Genomic DNA, 20395 nt, shown 5'->3' with positions numbered 1-20395 from the left:
ATTGTACATGCGTGAGTCTGTGCAATGCATTATTGAAACGAAAAAAACAAACTTGCAACGTTGCTTTAATTTCTTAATCAAATGTTTGATCATTTCTCATTCTTTATTCAAGATTAGCGATTAATTTGAGATTATTTACACTGTGGAATCAACTATGCATACAATTGTACACGTGGAATGTAACGAGAATTGTTAAACAATATTATTAGCAACAATATTTTACTCACGATTGTGGTTCATCTTTTTTTATTAATAATGATATGTTATTTTTTAGATTGTAGAACGGATCTCGAGTGAGTTATACGTCTAGAAATAACAGCTTGTAATAATATTGATGAAGTTGTCGATTTGCGGTTGATTTAATCAAGAGTTGAAAGTACTCTCTGTGATTCATTTGAACCACCTGCGTTTTTATACCGATGAATATTTTCTTTCCCAGTTTCACAATGAGGATTCGAAACAAACAGAGTTTCTCAACGAAAACGGTTCCTACAATTTCTATTCTTGATACGGATTGAAAATTTTTGCAATAACGCGGTAGCTGAACAATCGAACGAAACAAATGTTTCGGTAAAAAAGTCACGCCGAATTGCCGCATCGTGCCAAATCGAAACTGTTTGTTTGAAATTCCGATCAAAATCGTCGATTAGTAAACGATTCCGAGGAAATTATTATCGAGGTATAATTTGTGATACGAATTTATTCTTAATCATGATATTAAATTTTGCAATTTTCAAACAACATCGAATGCTGCGTGCCCTGATCTCACGTCCGGTGGATATTAATAAGTCCATAAATTTAGTCCAGTCAAAATAGGTCTGAATTGAAGATATTCGGTATACGGCTGCATTTTTGTGCACAGGGATTTCCGTCCCTCAGGAACTCAAATCTAAAATCATTTTTGAGTTGCATAGCCGGAGTTTTGAGAAAACGGCAAAATTTGACGTTTTTTGCAATTTCTTCCAAAACTGCTATCGATGGATGAAAAATGAATCAATCATCGTGCAGAGCGGAAAATTCTACATCGAATTATGTCCTCGTATGTCGGAAACGGAGTCGGATTAACAAATTGAGCAAAAAGAAATCCTACTTATCGATGGCATCTGGGGAATTTTGGTTAAATGATTTCTTGAATGAGAAAAAAGGAATTCTACTTATCGACGGCATCTGGGGAATTTTGATGAAATAATTTTTTTTCTCTTAATTTGTTAATCCGACTCCCTTTCCGACATACGAGGACATAATTCGATGTAGAATTTTCCGCTCTACACGATGGTCAAGTGATTTTCCATCCATCGATGGGACTTTTTGAGGAAAAACCCAATAAACGTCGAATTTTGCTATTTTCTCGAAACTCTGGCTATGCAGCTCAAAATTGACTTTAGATTCAAGTGCGGCCGTATCGCGGATATTTTTAATTCCGACCTATTTTGACTGGACTAAATTGTGCCCATTTTTTTATTCTCTTTCATATTTAATATTGCGATATTTGCTGTACTTTACAGCAGCTACACTTACTCTTGAACCAACACTTGTCCACTCCGAATTCGGGGCGAACTATATTGCTGGGAATTCCCGGTGCGTATTCCATAATTATGCAAATTCCCGTCAACAGACATGCGCATCCCCAAGCGTATATAGAGTACAATATGAACTTTTTGCGTTCACGTTGTCTTACGCTGCCCTGAATTGACCGGTAACCCCTGCAACACAACAAAATTTATTCAAATCGAGTCCTAAAAGTAGGAAAAAAACAAAGCAAATAATTTAACAAACTTTTGCTGTCACCGGTCTATAAACTATACGTTTTACGGCGATGGCGACGAAAATATAAAGATACGGTATTGCGATCTCGCATGGAACGAAATTACGTGCGTGATAAATACATTCGTATGTATAAATACACACACGCATACCTGTACGTACATTTAATTAATAATTCATAAAACGTTGCCAAATTATACGACGGTTAATGGGTAATTAAAACAATTTATCGTGTCAATTGAATGGCAGTAAAGGATGAGGATAAAGTTACTAACGTTATTGTAACGACGCGTGCTTAGGAAAAATAATTTAGTTAACCATTGTAAACAAAATATACAAGTTATCTTGAATTTTCTAATAATGATTCATTTTTCTCCTGATGTTGTATCGTCACGTTAACGTTGCTAACTTCAGCCTTGTAATAAAAGTAGGTGCAACACGCAGTTGATTCGGGTGTTTAACGTGCGAGTAGCGAGAAAATTTTATACGTACAAATTAGGATTGCGAATTGTTACCATTTTCTTGCAGCCGTGCAAACGATCATTATTATTTTTCTAATTAATTTATCATACGTTGTTACAGGCAATCAATAGCGTGCAAGTTTGTTATCGATGTGATAAGTGCACAACAATTAACCACTTGTTTATTTATTTTTTTTTCTACGCTACGAGTCTGTTACTTGATGGGAAACTTCCAAGGAACAAAAAATGATGGAAGAGAAATTAGTTTACCAGGCACGCGGTTAAAAAGAAATAGAAAACAAGGACGATAATAGCGTATTTGCGTGAAAGACTTAACGTTATACGTATTGTGAATATTTACATTGGATTTTTACCCACCCTACTGGATGATTCTGGGCAACTAACTTCGTAGGCTGCAAGCTTGTAATTATACAAACAGAGATGTTTTATTTACAGCGAATTGAATGAAAAAATAGTGACGGAAAGGACACAAATTTCCTACACATAATGCGATGACGATCAATTTTGTTTGGTTGTTTGTTTTTTTCTAATTTTTCATCATTTTTCGAAAGTAAAACAGCCTCTGATATTTCGAGTTTTCTTTTTTCTTTTCTGCTTTAACCCTTTGAGTCACAGTCGTAAGTATTCTTACCATTTACATTTTTTGTATATTTAGAGAATTTTGAAAACATGTTTCTTTGCGTTTTTTTTTTGCTATTTCTGATGATATATCTAATAGATTTTCAATACTCGAGAGTAATTGTTGCGATATAATGTAAATTGTTATTGTTAGAAACAAATTGATTGCAAAAATATCGTGCAAATCGAAGGAACAATTCAATACCGAAAAAGTTATTCCTCTACACGTAAGAATGTTGTGCATAAATTGTAAGTTTTTCGAATCTAAAATCAGATTTTGAAAATTCAAAATAACGGATCCAATTTGACGGACAAAAATGTCAAATTCGATCGAATCCGGAGGAAAACCTCTGTCAAGAGGTTTTTGGGGTCGCTGATTACGAATCTGAAATCAGATTTTGCAAATTCAGTACGGCGAATCCGATCTGCGACACCAAAAACTCCCGTATAAAGTTTTTTCTGACCATATTCATTAAAATTTGAAATATTCGTCCACCATATCGGATCCATCATCTTGAATTTTGATAATCTGACATCAGATTTGCGATCACCTGCAATAAAATTTGATACAACACAACGATGTGCGACTCAAAGAGTTAAATTTATTTCACAAACTTGTCACGCACGACCAGCGATAAGCGATAATAAATAATTCATCCTACTGTGATTAAATCGCTTTGGACTCGGCAAACTCTTTTATACATTATAGATGTGTTTTATAAACCTGAGCAGAAATTCAAATGAAAACAAAACCCCGAAGCTGTACAATATACGCGTAACACCCACGTCTGTAATCCTTATTTCCCCTTCTCTCTCTCTCTCTCTCTCGCTCTTTCTCTCTTTCGTGTTCTTGCATAAAACGTACGCTACAAAAGCATTAATTCGGGGACGGAAAGCACTGGAATTAGTTGTTTTTTTTTTTCTTATCTCGACACGCAATCCACGTGCCCGTTAATTCACCAGCCGTCAAATCATTTCACGTCGAGGCTAATTACAATAATGAACGTACGTTATTCGCGATGAACCGTGCGAGGAGAGAGCCGAGAGAAAACAAACAAAGAAAATATGTTTTTTTTTTTCAGAGCGAATGAAAATTCGTACTACCGTAGACCAGTTCACTTTAATTTTAATTTTCTACATCCCACCGCTGTCACCAACGTTTGGAACACCGGCAAATTCGTTTTCTCGATTTCCTCGAGCTCGCCTGAAATTCAGCGAATTCATTCTTCTCTCTCTTTTTTTTTTTTTGGTCTTCCTTTGAAACGTACCGCAGACACACCCATGTGTCGCAATTATTCGGCATGAAATTTGTACACGACAACGTTGATCCTAGTCACTTTTCCAACTGTGTAAATTTCTACATTACTCGGTACGTTATTACTCTACGCAATATTTCGTTACGCGCAGTTACGACTTGAAAAAAAGATTCTGAGATGAAATTTAACAATTCAGAAACAGACGCCGAACTTAGTTTTATCAAGTTTTTTTCGATCTTTCTTCATTTTACTTGCAAAAACAACCCTGATTCAAGCACGCTGACTTTGAAATTGTATGTTAAAGTCGGTTCTGTAACCTTGCCGCATATTCTTTGTCTCGCGAAAATCTAACGCGTTATAATAAAGCAAAGAATTTTTTTTGGCCGCAAAACATGTGATTATAAAATCAAAATTAGCTCAACTTGTATAGGAATTTTTTTATATTTGACTTTTATTTTCATTCAAATTTCGCACAACTTTGTTGTTGCAGCGAAGAAAAAAAATTAACTACTGCAACAATAATATTTTATTTTCCTTCGTTATGATAAATCCAATTATTTTTCTTTTCATTGTTAGAGATGTTTTTCTCTCTGTCTCTCTCTCTCTCTCTTTTTCAACATACAACGGATAATTACGAATCGAGACACATGTCCTGAACAAAAAATTATCTAATCTTTGTTAATCCGCAAGTCGTACGTACAATTTTTGCGTACACAAGCAGTAAACAATTTGTTAAATCTAATAAATATACCGAGGAGAAATATTCTGTTAGTTCGTCACATAAAAAAAATGTGGATTCATTTGTCAACAATTGATTTAATTTAGATCTTCATTCCGACCACTTCTTCTCGTCTTTTTTTCTATTCGAATGACGTTTTCGTCAAATTGAAATTTTGAAATGTATACGAATACATTTTTTTTTTTTTTTTTTTTTCATTCTCTTATTTTTAGTTTTTCATTATAATTTATCGTTGTTGTGGAATTTAAGAAAAATTCCACCTTTAAAAGTATACATGTAGGATGAAAGAAAATCGAGAAAACCGGATGTATAGAATCGGATCGGATGAAAAAGAAATTGAAGTAAATAGGTAGAAAGATACAATGTTATCGGTAAATATCGTATACGTATTATATGCGTATTATAATACGAGCAAAAAGAGTACAAGTCGTAAAAATTCGTTGAAAAATTCAAATTCTAAATATTATCCCTCTTCGAGTTTACCCATAAATCATTGGATTTTTTCCGCATCCATGTACACGTGTTTATATTCTAAATAAACGTGCGAAAAAATATCCTTTGGTACGCACACGTACACGTGTATACATAATATATACGCGAATATGTAAAGAAAAAAAAAAAAAAAAACAAAGAAGAAAGAATGCGATAAAATTTCAACAACAAAGAACAACGATGACGCACGAATTTCGTTAGAAATCGACCATGAATGACGTATTGGAAAAAATTTGTGTAAACGGAAACGAAAAATTCTCTGCTTCTTATTTATTTAAATAGGTCGACGAGTTTTATTTCTCTTTCCGTTGAAAGCAAGGAGAGAAAAAAAAAATTAACAATAACAATAATAATAATAATAAAGCTACTCCCAGCGAATCGCAACACGAAACGATCGACGATGTTTAGTTTGCAAAACGACAAGGAATATATTCCCGGTATTAGTCGCAGGAAATTACACGCCTAGATGTTTGTACACCTTATAACCCACCTTCAGTTTCCGGGGCCTCGTTGTTTTACTTGCCACGGTGGATTTTCAGGATCGGATCGAATTATATTACGGGCAGAGGAAATTGTCCGTCGATGGCAAACAGTGTCGTCGTTCGCATTATGTATAGGAGGTGTTATTGCCGTTTGGGGCGGGGTTGAAATTACGAATTTGAAAATTTGCGAAAGCGACGAATTCCGATTTTTTTTTTTTTTTTGTAAGCTAAGATATGGAAGTTTGACGAAACGGCGAACGTTTCGAAGAGGCGAAAATGAGATAATTTCAATATTTGGAACACCGAAATTCCGAATAATCGACGATCTTTAGTTCCGTGAATTTCTGGCTTGGTGAAAATTCATTTTTCCACTTTCATCTTTTTTCGTTTCGCATTTTCGATATTTTTATGTTCGCACTGAGAGAAATTTTTAGTTCCGGTTACCGCTCGGTCCTTAACTATTTCCATTTTTTAAATGAAAATTAGTTTTCTAGCCGTTACCGGAAAGTCTAGTATTCGCTATTATTCTTTCTCATTACGATCGTTGTTGCTATATTTTTTTTTAACGATATCTGTTTTACTCAATTCTTCCAGCTACCGTAACAAATGAAATTTTTCTCAGTGTGCCAATTTTTGAAATCACATTCGATTCATGTTGTAAATCAATCAACAAATGATTGAAGAAAAGTCTCCGCGTGGCACTTATTGGTCCAAACACACACCGCATTGTTTATCGCACAGACAACACGCGTGGGTGTTGTTTCAGTTATACACGTTTCGTTGATTATTTACCCACGCTAATTGGGTTACACATTGTATGTATATACATTCGTGTAGTATTATTGCGACGTTGATATATATATATATATATATATATATATACACACGCTAAACGTCATTTCATCCTCTCGAATAGAACATGAGAAATTATTGCCGATATTCTGAGAGTCAGAGAAGCGAGACGTTTTTTTTTTTTTTTTATCTTTTCCACATTACAAGTATTTATCACGAATTTATACTTTAAAAAGTTGAAACGCATTTGTGAGAGTTATTATTCAATTTATCCTTTCACTTTTACAACTTGTAACAATCTTTCAGACTTTTATATGTATAATTAATCACGTTATTTTTTATAACCCTTATCAAATGAAAACCATGGAAGAATTTTTTACCGATAAAATGTCTCTATTAAAAATCCATGAATCTCGTGTGGTTTTTACTTATTATAATTTTTTTTTTCTGCTTTTCTCAGGGGGCACCCGATACGCGTGGAAATGATCTAATTTATTGCACGACAAACGTGTAATACGTGTATAAATGCGTAACGCGTTTAAGTAATTAGTTGTAAATTCCCTTGTACGTTGGGCTCGGCTTCGTAAAGAAGGACAAAAATTGAAACAAAACAAAAAAAAATTTAATCATACCAATATCACACACACCTTGTACTTTTGGTACAATTTTAATATTTAAACGCTCTGGTGGATGATTGTAATTTTTTTAAATTTGTTTGTGATTTTTCTTTCCCGTTTTTTACGTCAGGAAAAAAGTAATCATTTTTCAAAACAACAATCGCCCAGACGCAATGCGAAAATTGAATACCTTTTGACAGAAAACAAAAAAAAAAAAAATATTTCCTTCTTAATTGCGTAATAAAAAAATTCGTCGTCATCGAATTTATCGCGATCCAACTCAGAATGCTAAATCGTACATGTATTAATATCGTATAGATGTTCGTGTGAAAGTTTGTTAACTTTCTACTTTTTATTATTTTTCATTTCATTTCTCTGCAGATTTTCATTCTTTGTTCCTTTGTCTTTTCTTCCTTTTTATTTCCTCATCCACTTTGACCGAGTTTCCTGCCGAGAGAATCTGTGGCCTTGTTTTACGTTGAAAACAATCGTCGGTTCGAGAATGACGAAAACACGAAACGTCACAAATGTTTATATACAAAAACGATATGTATATTCATATGTTTTTACCAATTCTCTTACGCCGCTGGGTATGAAACTCGTTTTTGTTTTGCCCGAACGCGATGTGCAAATGTAACGCGAATCCATAAATATCTATATACATACATACATATATATATATATATATATATAGACAGATGATAGACAGATTCATACGAAAGATTATAGATATTAACGAACGTATAAAACTCCCGACAGTTGGTCAAACTTTGGCCATATGTGAATATCGAAGAGCTTTATCCGTGATTTACAAAATTCGTTTCACCTTCGAGCGATTTAAACTTTTTCATGTTCACCTTATTATCAAGGATTGATATTCACATTCATAATAAATAAGCGATCAAAACTTTCTTCCATAAATGTTGGACAGAAAAAAAAAGTTTACTCCCCGCGTTTGTAAAATTAAAAATAATCATTAGTCCGCTGCATTCTCCGAGTTTTCACTTTGCCTGATTCTTGTTGTTGTTGTTATTATTATTATTATTATTATTATTATTATTATTATTACTATAAACGGTTAGACGAATAATAAAAGAAATAATTCGTGTGAAATTTTTGTTTTACAATCCTCACGATTATTTTTTCTTCGGGAAAAAAACTACCCAAAAAGAAGAAAACAAAAAACCATTCATGGACGAATTAACGGACGCTCAACGCGTTTTGTGTATCATCCTTAATACGCACTCGAACTGGGATCAAAGTTTTCGTTGGGATTTTTTGTTTTTTTTTTCCTAAACCGTAATGTAGATAAGATAAAACGGTCAGGTGGGTTCACGATAGTAATTGACCGTTGTCACTTGTCACGGCATCGTTTCGAGAGAGAAAGAGGGTGGAAAAAAAAGAAAAAAAAAGGAACGAGTTACAGTGTCAACCCGTTATGGTCCGATGACGCAGTTAAATTTACGCATGCTACCTTATAACGTGTATATATACGTATATATATATAACCTGTTAGAGATAACCGAATGTTATTAATTAATTAATAACGGCTAATGGAATGCACGTTAATTACTAGCCGCGACTCAACAACGCTTATTTCAGTTTTCTAAAAATGCTACACTGGATGCGTAATTTATACAGTATTTTTCATAGAAATGTTTTTGTATACGTAAATACGTAAATATCCGAAATTGCAAACTTGAGTCTGTGTGTTTTAGTACAATTCGTGACCTAGAATATTCGAAATAATATTAAAAATTTACACCAAACTTGTATGCATGTGTGTGCTATATATACACATACACACAATGCAAAGAAGTTCCTAAAAGTTGACATTTATTTTTTTATTTCTGGTTTTTTATTTTGCGTGCAATCGCAAATTTATCGACGATGAAATAAATTTCTGCCGAAAGAGAAAAAAGAGAAAGAGAGAGAAAAAAAAACACACACACTCAAATGATCCATTTTGACGAAAGAGAATCGTGTATACGTATTTATGGAAATATTAGCACAAAAAAAAAAAAAGAGACGATGTTACAATTATGTAAGTGTCTGCGAAATATATACTCGATGAAAGAGGTTGCGTTGAATTGATGATTGTTCAAATTGAAACGATGAAGCTGTCAGTCCGGGACTACTGGACGATATACGCGAACAAAGAATAGAGGAAAAAGATTTGGAAAAAAGAGAAACCGAGTTGTTTGAGTTACCGGCAGCTTTTGCGCCGTATCCGCTTTCATCGTATAATTATAGATTTACTTTAAATTAAATATAGACACACATCCCATGACTGGCTAGACAAGTGTTAATAATGATGCGCGGGGGGATAAATTTCGTTTATTCTCGAACCGAATATTAATAAATTATCCATCTTTTACGCTGCGGTGATATTCGACGGTGTAAAAGCCGGACGCGTTTCGCGTTTGATGGTGAAATTTATCGTACCGTTTCAAACGGTTGGTTAGATGATCGATTACTGTGTCAAAGAATCGAAATTTTGTAAATAAATTAAAATGCAGCGTAGCTTTTGGAGGAGATCTGGATTTTCTTGCCCGCAGGAAAAATCCCTGGAACCATGTGTTATGGAAATTTATGAAAATCCGGGACATTGAGAAAGATTTCATTTGTTACAGTGACTGGAAAAATTCAGTAAAACGGGTATCGTTAAAAAAAGTGTTTGAATATTGTTGGAATTAGGAAAAACGAGATGAGCGTAACGATTTTGCGCTATCGTCGATCCTTTTTTGGTTATCGCAACGCGAAATCAGTTTCCGAGGTTTACTCTACTTTTTTAGTCAAACAAGGCTTGAACGTTAATTTATCGTTACACGAGCATTAAATTTTCACAACAGTTACAAGAAAATCTAGCAACAACGATCGTAATGAGAAAGAATGGTAACGGCTAGAAAACTAATTTTTATTTTCTACCTAGAACTATATTTTTCGATTAAAAATCTCTCTCGGTGTACCTTTCACGGTTCGTCGATCTAAACTTGGCCTTGCTTGAAACTCTCGGAAATATCGGGGGGACGAAAAAAGGCCGCTAGAAGTTGGTCGAATACGTTTCAAGTCGATACGAAGTCGGTCAAAGCGATTTCGAGTCAGCGAAGTGATTCATAAACGAATGTGACTCAAAACTGCGGCTCTTAAGTCGCAAACTTTGAACTTTCGCGAGTGAAAATTGTCCTGGAAAATCTGAACGACAATTACACGTGACGTAAAGTTATTGTCGTTTGGAATCAGGGAGTATCGATAAATCGTTAAAGGCCTTTCGTCGGGTCAATTAATTGACTCGAATTGCACGCGATGCGTCGTTTAATCATCGACACGCCACGGGGCGTTTTACTTATCTAATAGCCATACCCCGCGGACATACGGGCAATAAATAAAACTGAACTAACCGTCTAGCTTTATTGACCCTCAATTAACACGAGCAAACTCCCGTATCAATATTCCCGATTAACCCTTTGAATTATAGTGGTATAAAGTATTCTTGCCACCTGTTTTATATCCGTTTTTTGTATATTTAGAGAACTTTGAAAAGATATTTCTCTCCGGTTTTTTACTCTTTCTGATAGTGTACTGATAGGTTTTCAATACTCGAGAGTAATTGTTGCGATATAATGTAAATTGTTGTTGTTGGAAACAAATTGATTGCTAAAATATCGTGCAAATCGAAGGAACAATTCATTTCCGAGAAAGTTGTTCCTCTACACGTGAGAATTTTTTACACAAATTGTAAGCGTTTCGATTCGCTAATTACGAATCTGAAATCAGATTTTGCACGAAATAATACGAAATGTTTCAATTTCTGTAAAAATTCGTCGTAGTGGAAATTTTCACGGTGGGGAAATTCTCGAATTAGTGAATGGGAGTCACTGTCACATAATTCTTACAGAATCGAGACCAGCATTTTTATCACGGACGGAAAACAAAGTAGCCGGAAAGTTAAGAAGGCATTGACGAATATTACTTTACATATAACGAAATGTGGCAGGAAGTCGAATGAAAAGAATTTCGAAATAACTAATTAAGAATCATACGGACAATGCTTAGTTAGAAAATATTAACCACGGTGAAACCACAAGGCAAGATATTAATCAGTGTATGATTTTCACGTTTTTATTTTCCTCTTTCCGCAGAAATTTTCCTGTATGACAACAAGGCGTGAAACTCTGTCGACATCGGTTATGATTAATAGGCATTTTGATTTTACATTATTATTTATATTACGAGGAAAAAGGATAAAAATTAAATATCATAGCCGCAGATTGCGCAATTTCTGTCTGATTACGCTTTTTTACAGACGATATTATTATTGATGATCTTGTATTTTTTAATTGGTTCTTTTTTTATTTCATTTCTACGCGAAACACTTTATGGTTTATTAGCTGAACATATGGCAAAATAATCCAAGCCGGTATCTAATCGTGACTCCCCCTCCATTTTCATCCTCAACATTCCTGCTGCGCCTTGCCAAATAGACAAAGAGAGAGAGAGAGAGAGAGAGAGAGAGAGACATGGAAAGGCGTATGGAGAAGTTAATGTCAAGTTCTTGGAAGCGTATGGCTCTTTGCCAAAACTAAATAAAAAATCTAACGACAATTTAACACGATTTCGGTTTGCAAAACTTGTATTGTGATTTTCCAAACAATTTTTCGTCTCGATTGGTCAAAGCCGTTTCTTTTTAAAGCTAGCTTATAAAAACATGGAAGAATCGTACGCGAATATTGATGTAGAAAAATATGCCGTGATAGTTTATACATACATAAAGGAAATATTGAAAACTTACGCAAACGTCCACCAGATATCGACGCACATAACGTTCAGCCAGAAGAAACTTGCGAGGAACGAGAAGTGGATGACAAACGCTGTAACATAATGAAATACATGTTTATTAATCATCGATTCGTGTATGAGTTTGAAAAAATAAACAAATGAATAAACTCTTGTCGAAGAAACGAGATGAGAAGAAAACTCTCTGCAACAGCGACGCGTCACCGTCGTTAGTAATCTTTGCTCTTGTGCGGTTCAATAACAAGCCCACACCGGAAGTCAAAACCTCAAGTTATCCGGCTTAAAACCGGTTTCCAAGATGGATATATATTAGTATTATTATTATTATTACCGGTATTGCTGTAGAATTATTGAGAATTTATACGAGTGTGTCGAAGAATTTGAATCGCCAACTTGATTTGTAAATAATATTATACACTAAACATCGCACGTTTGTAATATGAGACGTGGAAATGTTTTTCACTTCAATCAAGGAACACGCACAATGACGAAAGGCACGGTTACCTCGATCGGGAAATATCGAAACGGAGGCAAAAGTCGTGTATTTTATACCATCCGTTATAAAAAATAGATTAGCTTAACATGATTGACACCGATTTGGCGATGAATATTTGTTGATACAACAACGTGGTGTACGTCGAAAAATCCGTCACAAATTCAAGTATAGTTTCCAGGACTTTTAAAGGACAAGTAAAATTCAAGGATATTTCCAGGATCACTGGACACCGTGAATAAACGATTTTTGAACACGAAACTGTTGGGTTACATCCAGCAAGGCAGTAAAATTGTGGAAAGGCTGCCACGATATTCGTCAGAACCAGGAATCCGAAGGCGAAGAAGACACTCGACGTACATCATCAGTGTCAGTCCATGGAAGGTCCGGAGTTCCGGTAATATTTGATGTACCAAAGATGTAACGAAGAGGAACGGCAAGGATATCGCCGACCCGATGATTGAGACATTCGGACTTGTCTAGTCCCTGGAATCTTGATGGTCGAATCAAATTCTCGGCAGGTGTTTCGACGAGTTTGCATCAAGATTGAAAAAGTATTGGTTTACATCCCAAATGTAAGTTCCACTTTGGATGGAGCCGTTTTCGAGAAGGTAAAAGGTCTCGTCGGATCCGAAAACGAAGTGCTTGCAATTTTTTGCCACGAACATGCAAAAGTTCTCTTCGTCATTTCAATTAAACTTGAATTGTATTGATTGACCTGTCGGCTGAATAGACGGGCGGAAATTCGGCTGGAATCGGGTCGTTGGTCTCTATGCACGTTTCCACTCGGAACAACATTCCCAGAGGACAAAACAGGGGCACGTACGATTTTCCGGCGCCTTCAGTCCATCTTAATTCTTCGGAGAAATTGTGCCCGGACATTGAAATTATTCCTGATGAATTTGGAACCTGACCACTAAGATTGAACCGCGCGTTTATTGGGCATCGGCTTCTAAGGTCATTCGCGTCAAGTCCTTGCGGAAGCAGGCCGCACAAGATGCTCGTTACGACCAAGAAAGCTTCGAGTTTAACCATCTTCAACAACGGGTGAAACTATACTGGCTGGATATTCTTTAGAATCATAAGTATTTCACAATTAAAGGATATTGGAATATGGTTTCTATTATATCGACAGTGGTGGTTGGTTAACCTCTGATGACGTCAGAGTTGTCTTGTAGTGGCTAACTCAAAAAGGGCAGTGGCACTTGTGCCAGAGTACAATGAAATCGTCAAAGTAACGTTGCACGTTTAACAACAAGCGTTGGGTTTTGCGTATAACTTGCCAATATAGCTGATGAAGTTTGGTTCGTCTTAGTCTTAATTTGAAGTTGAGATGAAATACGCAAATTCGAGCAAAGCTGTGAGACATTATTATATATTATTGTTCAAACTTCAGCATTAGGCATGAGAGAATAATGATTTTTCATACAAATTAAGAAATAACGTATAAAAGAATTTACGTTCTTTGATGACCGTGACCTTCGTTAATCAGCAAAAGGTATTGGTAATCAGAAAAATGTTATGTAGGGAAAAAAAAAGGAAAATTTATATTCCTTATTTGCGTTTCCTAATAATGGTAATTCACGTCGATCAAGAAGGAGTACGAAACTACCACAAGGATATACACTACCGATTAAAACATCGAAAGAAATGAGTAACGTATTTTTTACCGACTTCGTTTTGTCCTCATACGCGATACGTTAATCTCCTGTAGAGGAAACCACTTTTGAAACGTTTTTACCCGAGCTATACACGACGATCTCAATTTCTACAACAATTGTCTCTTCCTTCCTTTTGATAAACTGATCAGCTTATTGAATAGGCCCCTGATTAATTGTTCTCGCTTCATCTTACATTTCGCTGAACGATGAATTCGTTCACTTGTGAGTTATTACCTAACGCCCTTATTACAGATATTCGATCAAATTAAGCGAGGCGAAAAAATGAATTCCATGTGGAGAAAAAGGTCAAATGCGCATAGGATTATCGATAATGACGTTGGAAGCAAAAGGAACGATAAGTGTAGTACGATAAGTAGAGAAAACAGTTGTAAATATTAATAATAATATCAACTGAAAGATGATACATTACATGAGAATTGGCACAATGAATCAGACGTCGGGCCGATGATGTTGTTCAGCGATACTGTAACGTACGCGACAGTTAGACAGGCCACATACGTAGCAATCGAAAGTCCGTGGATGGTCATCGTTTCCGGTAGTATGGTGTAAGCGAGGAAGGTTGCGATGAAGAATGGAACAGAGATGATCATTATTCCACTGTTGAAGAGTGGGCGCATTATCAGCACCTCAGGCATGGGCTCGTAGCACATTTTTGGCATGAAAGTGGAAGAGTCGTAATCGAAGTTGAGACAGTAATCGTCGAACGTAATTATCCTGCTGACGTTATTGAACGGAAGATGAATCGAGCCGTTCCTCATAAGGTGAAAAATATCTTCGTCGCTTTCTTCGGGTTCCAGAATGTAGGCATCGCCACCATTGCAAGGATCCGAAACGATCATATGAAAGTTCTCCTCGGTCAGCTCAACAGGACTTAGCTGATCATCGGGAATGTAGCCCAGAGTGAAATTTGTCGTCATCGAAGCGTTGCTCTTCACGCAGCTCCCTTTGACGGTGCTCATTCCCAGTGGACAACAGATTGGCAAGCACGGCTTGATATGGCAGATGCAACCGAAGATGTTACCGTCTTGATGCCATATTGATGCGGGTGGGAAAACGTGATTGGATTTTCTCACTAACCCTAGTACATCCGGTTCAATGCTGGTTAGATTGATGCGCGCATTGATTGGACATTGGCGATGCACGTCGTCGGCAAAAAGCGGTTCAGGAACGATAAGAGACAGGGCACTAAGCACGAGCAAAACTACTTCGAAGTCAGCCATCTTCGACGACGTATGATGGCAAACTAATTCTGATTCCAGTGAGGTGACTGCAAATCATGTCCCCCTGTAGTCATACACTCACCGCAAATCTAGACCTTGTATGTATATATAGGGTATAATATAAACGAGAAGTTCGACGAGTATGATTGTGTGATGAACGTGAAGTATTTCCAACGGTCAACCGCCACAAAGAGGTTTCATTTCGCATGAGAGAGCTGTAATTTCTCGGAATCTCATCCCACTAATGACGACGTGACCACCGATAAGTGAAGGAAGGCTTCACCAACATCCAATGTGACACTGAAGGAAGGAAAGTTGGCTCTGAAAAAAATGTTCCGGGTCTTTTACTACCCCAAAAGTGTGGATATTGAGGCCCAAGAACGATGAATGCACGGCATAAAGTCACCCAGGGTATGTGGACTCCATTATAATCTCTCGTAACCCGCGAATATGCTGCGGATTTTTATTCTCTTACAAACTTCAATTCTGACGAAAAAATCCAATTCCACTTGTCGAGATTACGAAGAAGTTCGTCGGCAGTCGTTTAGAGGATCCTGTTAGGTCCAAATTAATGAAATATCGGCTTCAACACCGAGGCCATGACATGTTTATAAATTAATTATTCTTATGTCGTCTGCAGGTTTGAACGGATGCGGTGCGATGGCGGTTTGTCCGGGGAAATTGGCGGTTGGGTTAGAACAGAACGGGAGAGAAACCACGCGAAGTACTTCTGCGCTGATTACCTCAATCGTGAACGTTTTTATCAATTGATTACGGCCAGCACAGTTTCAACCCGCGTGATATTGTTAATTATTTACCCACTGAAATCCCAGAACTACGTAAGAAGATACATCTTTATATAAGCGACTCATTCGCTCTTGTATTACGGAAACCACAAACTAATGGAGTCTATTGCGGAGAGTCCAACGATAAGTTTTATCACAGACTTTCATCTCGACTGGAACACTCTGTAGCCATTTTTTTTTCTCGAATACTGTAACGCATGCCTCCACTTCACGCTCCTGTGGAAGCTGCAGGATGTTTGCCAAGAAATTCTTGTCTCTTCAAATCGCCAGGCCGGATTTCAAACATTGGTTAACGACCTGTTCAAATCGGAAATGCGTTGAAAGCTGACAAGGTCTCCGACATGACACTGCGATGCGAATACCATTACTAGGAGAGTAATAGTACTCATCTGATTCACTGGAATGTTTTTATTTTACGCTTCCGTTGCAAGTCATACTGTCATTACTGGATAAGTACAAAGATCACATTAGCTGAGTGTCATGCTTCGTAGCCAGAAGCGATTTACCGAAGGTGGAAAGACCGGCAGCTTTCTGAAAATACTGTCAGATTTTATGGGCTTTCAATTAACGACGCGGTAGATCGTGGCTCGTGAGAATCGCATATACTTTTCTGACCTGATGTTTATCCGATCGTACGTTAAAATGTTACTCGTATATTCTTCCAATAAAATTCCCATCGCGATCGATCACTCCGAATACGAGAGTTATATTATCGTCAATAACGCCCATCGTGCGTTATATTTTTTCGACTGAGGGATTGCCGATGGTAGAGTGTCACGTGGGAGAGCAAAATTGCCCATGTGGAGCATAAATCTTGGTGAAAAAAACGCGGGGGGTATATCGAAACCGCTAATGGATCTACAAAATGTTAAGGACTTTTAGATCAACGGCTCGCACCGGGCTAGTCGGATAAAAAGTGTAATAAATAAAAGCGGAACATGTGCAGAGGCAATTTCTGGCCCTGTCAATTCGTCGATGACCGATGCATAATTGGTGATAAAAGTGTTGAGTGTGTTTTTCCAACTGTTGGCATCGCGGTATGTGCTCTTAAGAACCACGAGGGAATATTATCGATCTAGGAGTTGGCGCCTAATCAATTAGCCTAACGAAAATTCCATTTCTGGTTGTAATTTACGCGCTGGCCTTTCTGCGTCCTTTACACAGACCTAATGCATGATGATACCCGAATGACAACTGCGTTTCAGAACCGCCAACGTTTACCCTGATTAAATTCTTTGCACGAGTTTGTTACATATACGTGTAAAAATTCTTAGTGCCGAAATGAATTCAGCCCGAGAATTTAACCGAGAAAAATACTGATCGTGTATACAAAATGGCTGGCAATTGTAATAGACGAGCGGCTACGAATAAAATTCAAGTTCAATGGGGGGAACGTATAGATATTAGTTTAATTTACGGTCAGACGGTATGGTGGACTCAGGCCAAGCGTGTGTGTTATGCTTTTCGCATTCCATTATACGTTTGACATGATGTTGAACAAGGTCATTAGCATCAGATATATAACGACGACTCGAATCGAGAATTTTCTAGCCTTGATCACCTTATATTTTCCAGAAACTACGTATTGTGAGGTAGCAGTGTGCCATTTACCGACTCGTCTTCCAGTCCAGCTGGAGTTGCTCTGACCACGATAAGCCATCAGTTTCCGTTGGCTCGGGCGATAGTAATGAACCGGCGTGAATCTAGCTCTCTGAATTATCGCTACTATTGCAACCAGAGACGACCAAGTTAACGGAAGAAAACTAATCGTAAAAACATTGTTTGAGGATTACCCAATGTTTGGCAGAGCCAGAGCTCCATGTCATCCGTGGGACCGAGCTGCACCACTGTCAGAAAAGCGTAGGCAATAGTCAGACACGCCACGTAGCACATCAGGGTCTTTCCATAGATGTTCCTGAGCTCGGGGAGAATTGCGTAAACGGCTCCAGTGACGACTAAGAAGGGTATGGAGACAATCATCCCGATCGGCCAGCCGACTTTAGGTGGCTCTATCGGTGCGCTATTGTGACAAACGGCGACGAGGATATTCTGATCCTCCATCGTCAATCCGATGCAGTATTTATCCGGTGAAAGAACCTGCGAGTCCGCGGTGGTCATGACGCCATCGGCATGCAGGGTGTACATGTCCTGATCAGGGAACTCGTCGGGGTCCAAGGCGTACTTGTCTTCACTGGGGCATATGATGTTGGGTATAGTGTAGAAAACGTCGCTCAGCTCGTTCATCGACTTTAGTTCCGGCACCAAGTACTTGTCCAGTGGTCGGACGGGGTTCACCGTCTCATTCGTCGGCCGAATGCACGTCGATCCGTTCATCCATTCACCGGGGCTGCAGCAGGTCCTTATGCAGGGTGGGAACGCCTCGCACGGACATCCGAAAGTCACCTCACCGTCACTCCAGACCGTTTCCTGCGGAAAGACCCGCCCGTCGAATATCACGGATCCGTTCTCCATCCTCGAAGCGTTCGTCAATGGAACGGACAAGGCTCTGGAACAGGCCTGACACTCTACCCTGGTCCAGGATACAGCAAGGACGACGATGACCAGGCCGAGGAAACGCATGGCCGCGGATGTTCCTCGTTCGTCTGGTTCTTCGAGCACTTTAAGAGAATCCGCGCAAGTATGTCACTGCACTTGAGAGAGGTGATCGCCCGCCAACTGCTTCAGAGTCGCTTGTCTGGTTAACTGGCGAGTGGGTTTACAACCTCCGCTTTAGCGTATTAGTACGCGTTACATGGAAATCCCGAGAGGGAATGGGGCGTGTTGGGAGCTTCGATGTTACGATGTGTTCCGCGGCGCGAGCCTCGTCTTGGCATCCCTACCGCAGAGAGCAGACCTGTATTTCCCAATGAACAATGTGTCAAGGCTGCGTAGGGCATGCTTCATTCATTCGCGAGTCGTCATGCTGATACTGAAATCAACCGCAACGAGTTGTTATTCGCACTGAAGACATTATCACTTGTGATATACGTGACAGTGGTTAGCTCTTTGGAAAGGTGATAGGTATACTATTCGAGCTCATCATTTTTTTGTTTCGTCTTCTTCTTCTTTTATGGATTACAATGACTCCCACTGGAGACCCGAACAAGTCACAATTCTATTTTAAGTTTCCGAAGTGATGTTGGTGACTAAATCTGATTAAATTGGACGGTCATTACTGTCTCATGAAATCACAACGGCATGGCAGTCTCTAGGCATCTGCACTGAGTTGACAAGAGCGTAAGTAAAACAGGTTTCCTAAAGTACCTGGAGCTAGCTGCGCGATCACTGACACATATTTTGCAATAAATTTGTAATAGCATAAAAAGAAAACAAAAATATAATTCCACAAGTTAGGTACATCTCTGTATACAAAAAGAGAGAGAAAAATCTTAAACGGTATAAAAAAGATAAAGATAGCAAAAAGAAAAATCCACTAACGAGTTATCCTATCGTCTATCATGAAAAAACATGCGTTTTTTAACACGCGAATAAAGTAGGCCTTTTTTCTCGCATGTAAATTGGATAAAAAATTGCTCGTTCCAAGCTTGGAATTAATTATCTCCTTAGGAAGGTAATATACATTATTTTCCAACGGATGTAATGGGAGGTAACGAGCAATGAAATAAAACTAATTGATTTGCCTTGTCGATCATTGTTCTTATGATCAATTCACATACGTGAAGTCAAATATAAAAAACGTAATAATGGATTTCCATGAAAATTTTTGCAATCCCTCCGCAAACGAATCAGAATGAAAGTTCACCACTTGAGAAAACCTGATTTTTATTTTTTTATTTATTCGAATAACTCCATTACTCGTTTAATCGCATTAAAAGCGTGCGTGAGGTATTCCCAGTACCGTATCATCGTTAATTCTTTTTCAAAATGAGTATAGGCCCTATACTACAGGCCTGTAGTGTAGAGCACATTGAATTCCCATTCGGGTTTACGACCTTGAAAGCGTTTCAGGGGGATCGGGTTGAGCTCGATAGCTGATCTGCTATCAAGCCAGTCTTATTCCGAGAGCCACACGGCTTCCTTGTATCAAAAGTGCCACAAGGTACAAGTAATATCAATTCAATCATGATTCAATATTCAACATTAGAGAATTTCATCAAAATAATTGTTTGCAACTGCCAAAAAAGAACGTGGCCC

At 37.7% G+C, this 20395-nt stretch overlaps 1 protein-coding gene across 4 annotated transcripts in view; it reads right to left on the bottom strand.

Annotated features, from left to right (window-relative positions):
* Window positions 1-20395, bottom strand: part of LOC124183086 (G-protein coupled receptor Mth2-like) — a 32153-nt gene that overhangs the window by 2340 nt on the left and 9418 nt on the right. For 2 of the 4 annotated variants that reach the window (XM_046571102.1, XM_046571105.1), the window contains exons 2-3: window positions 12035-12113; window positions 1519-1703 (exon numbers count right to left, since the gene is read on the bottom strand). In XM_046571102.1, the coding sequence (XP_046427058.1) occupies window positions 1519-1703; window positions 12035-12113 (264 nt within the window). Of the gene's footprint in view, window positions 1-1518; window positions 1704-12034; window positions 12114-14623; window positions 15458-18033; window positions 19170-20395 lie in introns of those variants that run through there. The other 2 variants (XM_046571104.1, XM_046571103.1) reach the window with 2 other exon arrangements.

The sequence above is a fragment of the Neodiprion fabricii genome, chromosome 5, assembly GCF_021155785.1.
Source record: "Neodiprion fabricii isolate iyNeoFabr1 chromosome 5, iyNeoFabr1.1, whole genome shotgun sequence".
NCBI classification, from domain to species: Eukaryota; Metazoa; Arthropoda; class Insecta; order Hymenoptera; family Diprionidae; genus Neodiprion; species Neodiprion fabricii.
This window is presented reverse-complemented; position numbering and strand designations above follow the sequence as displayed.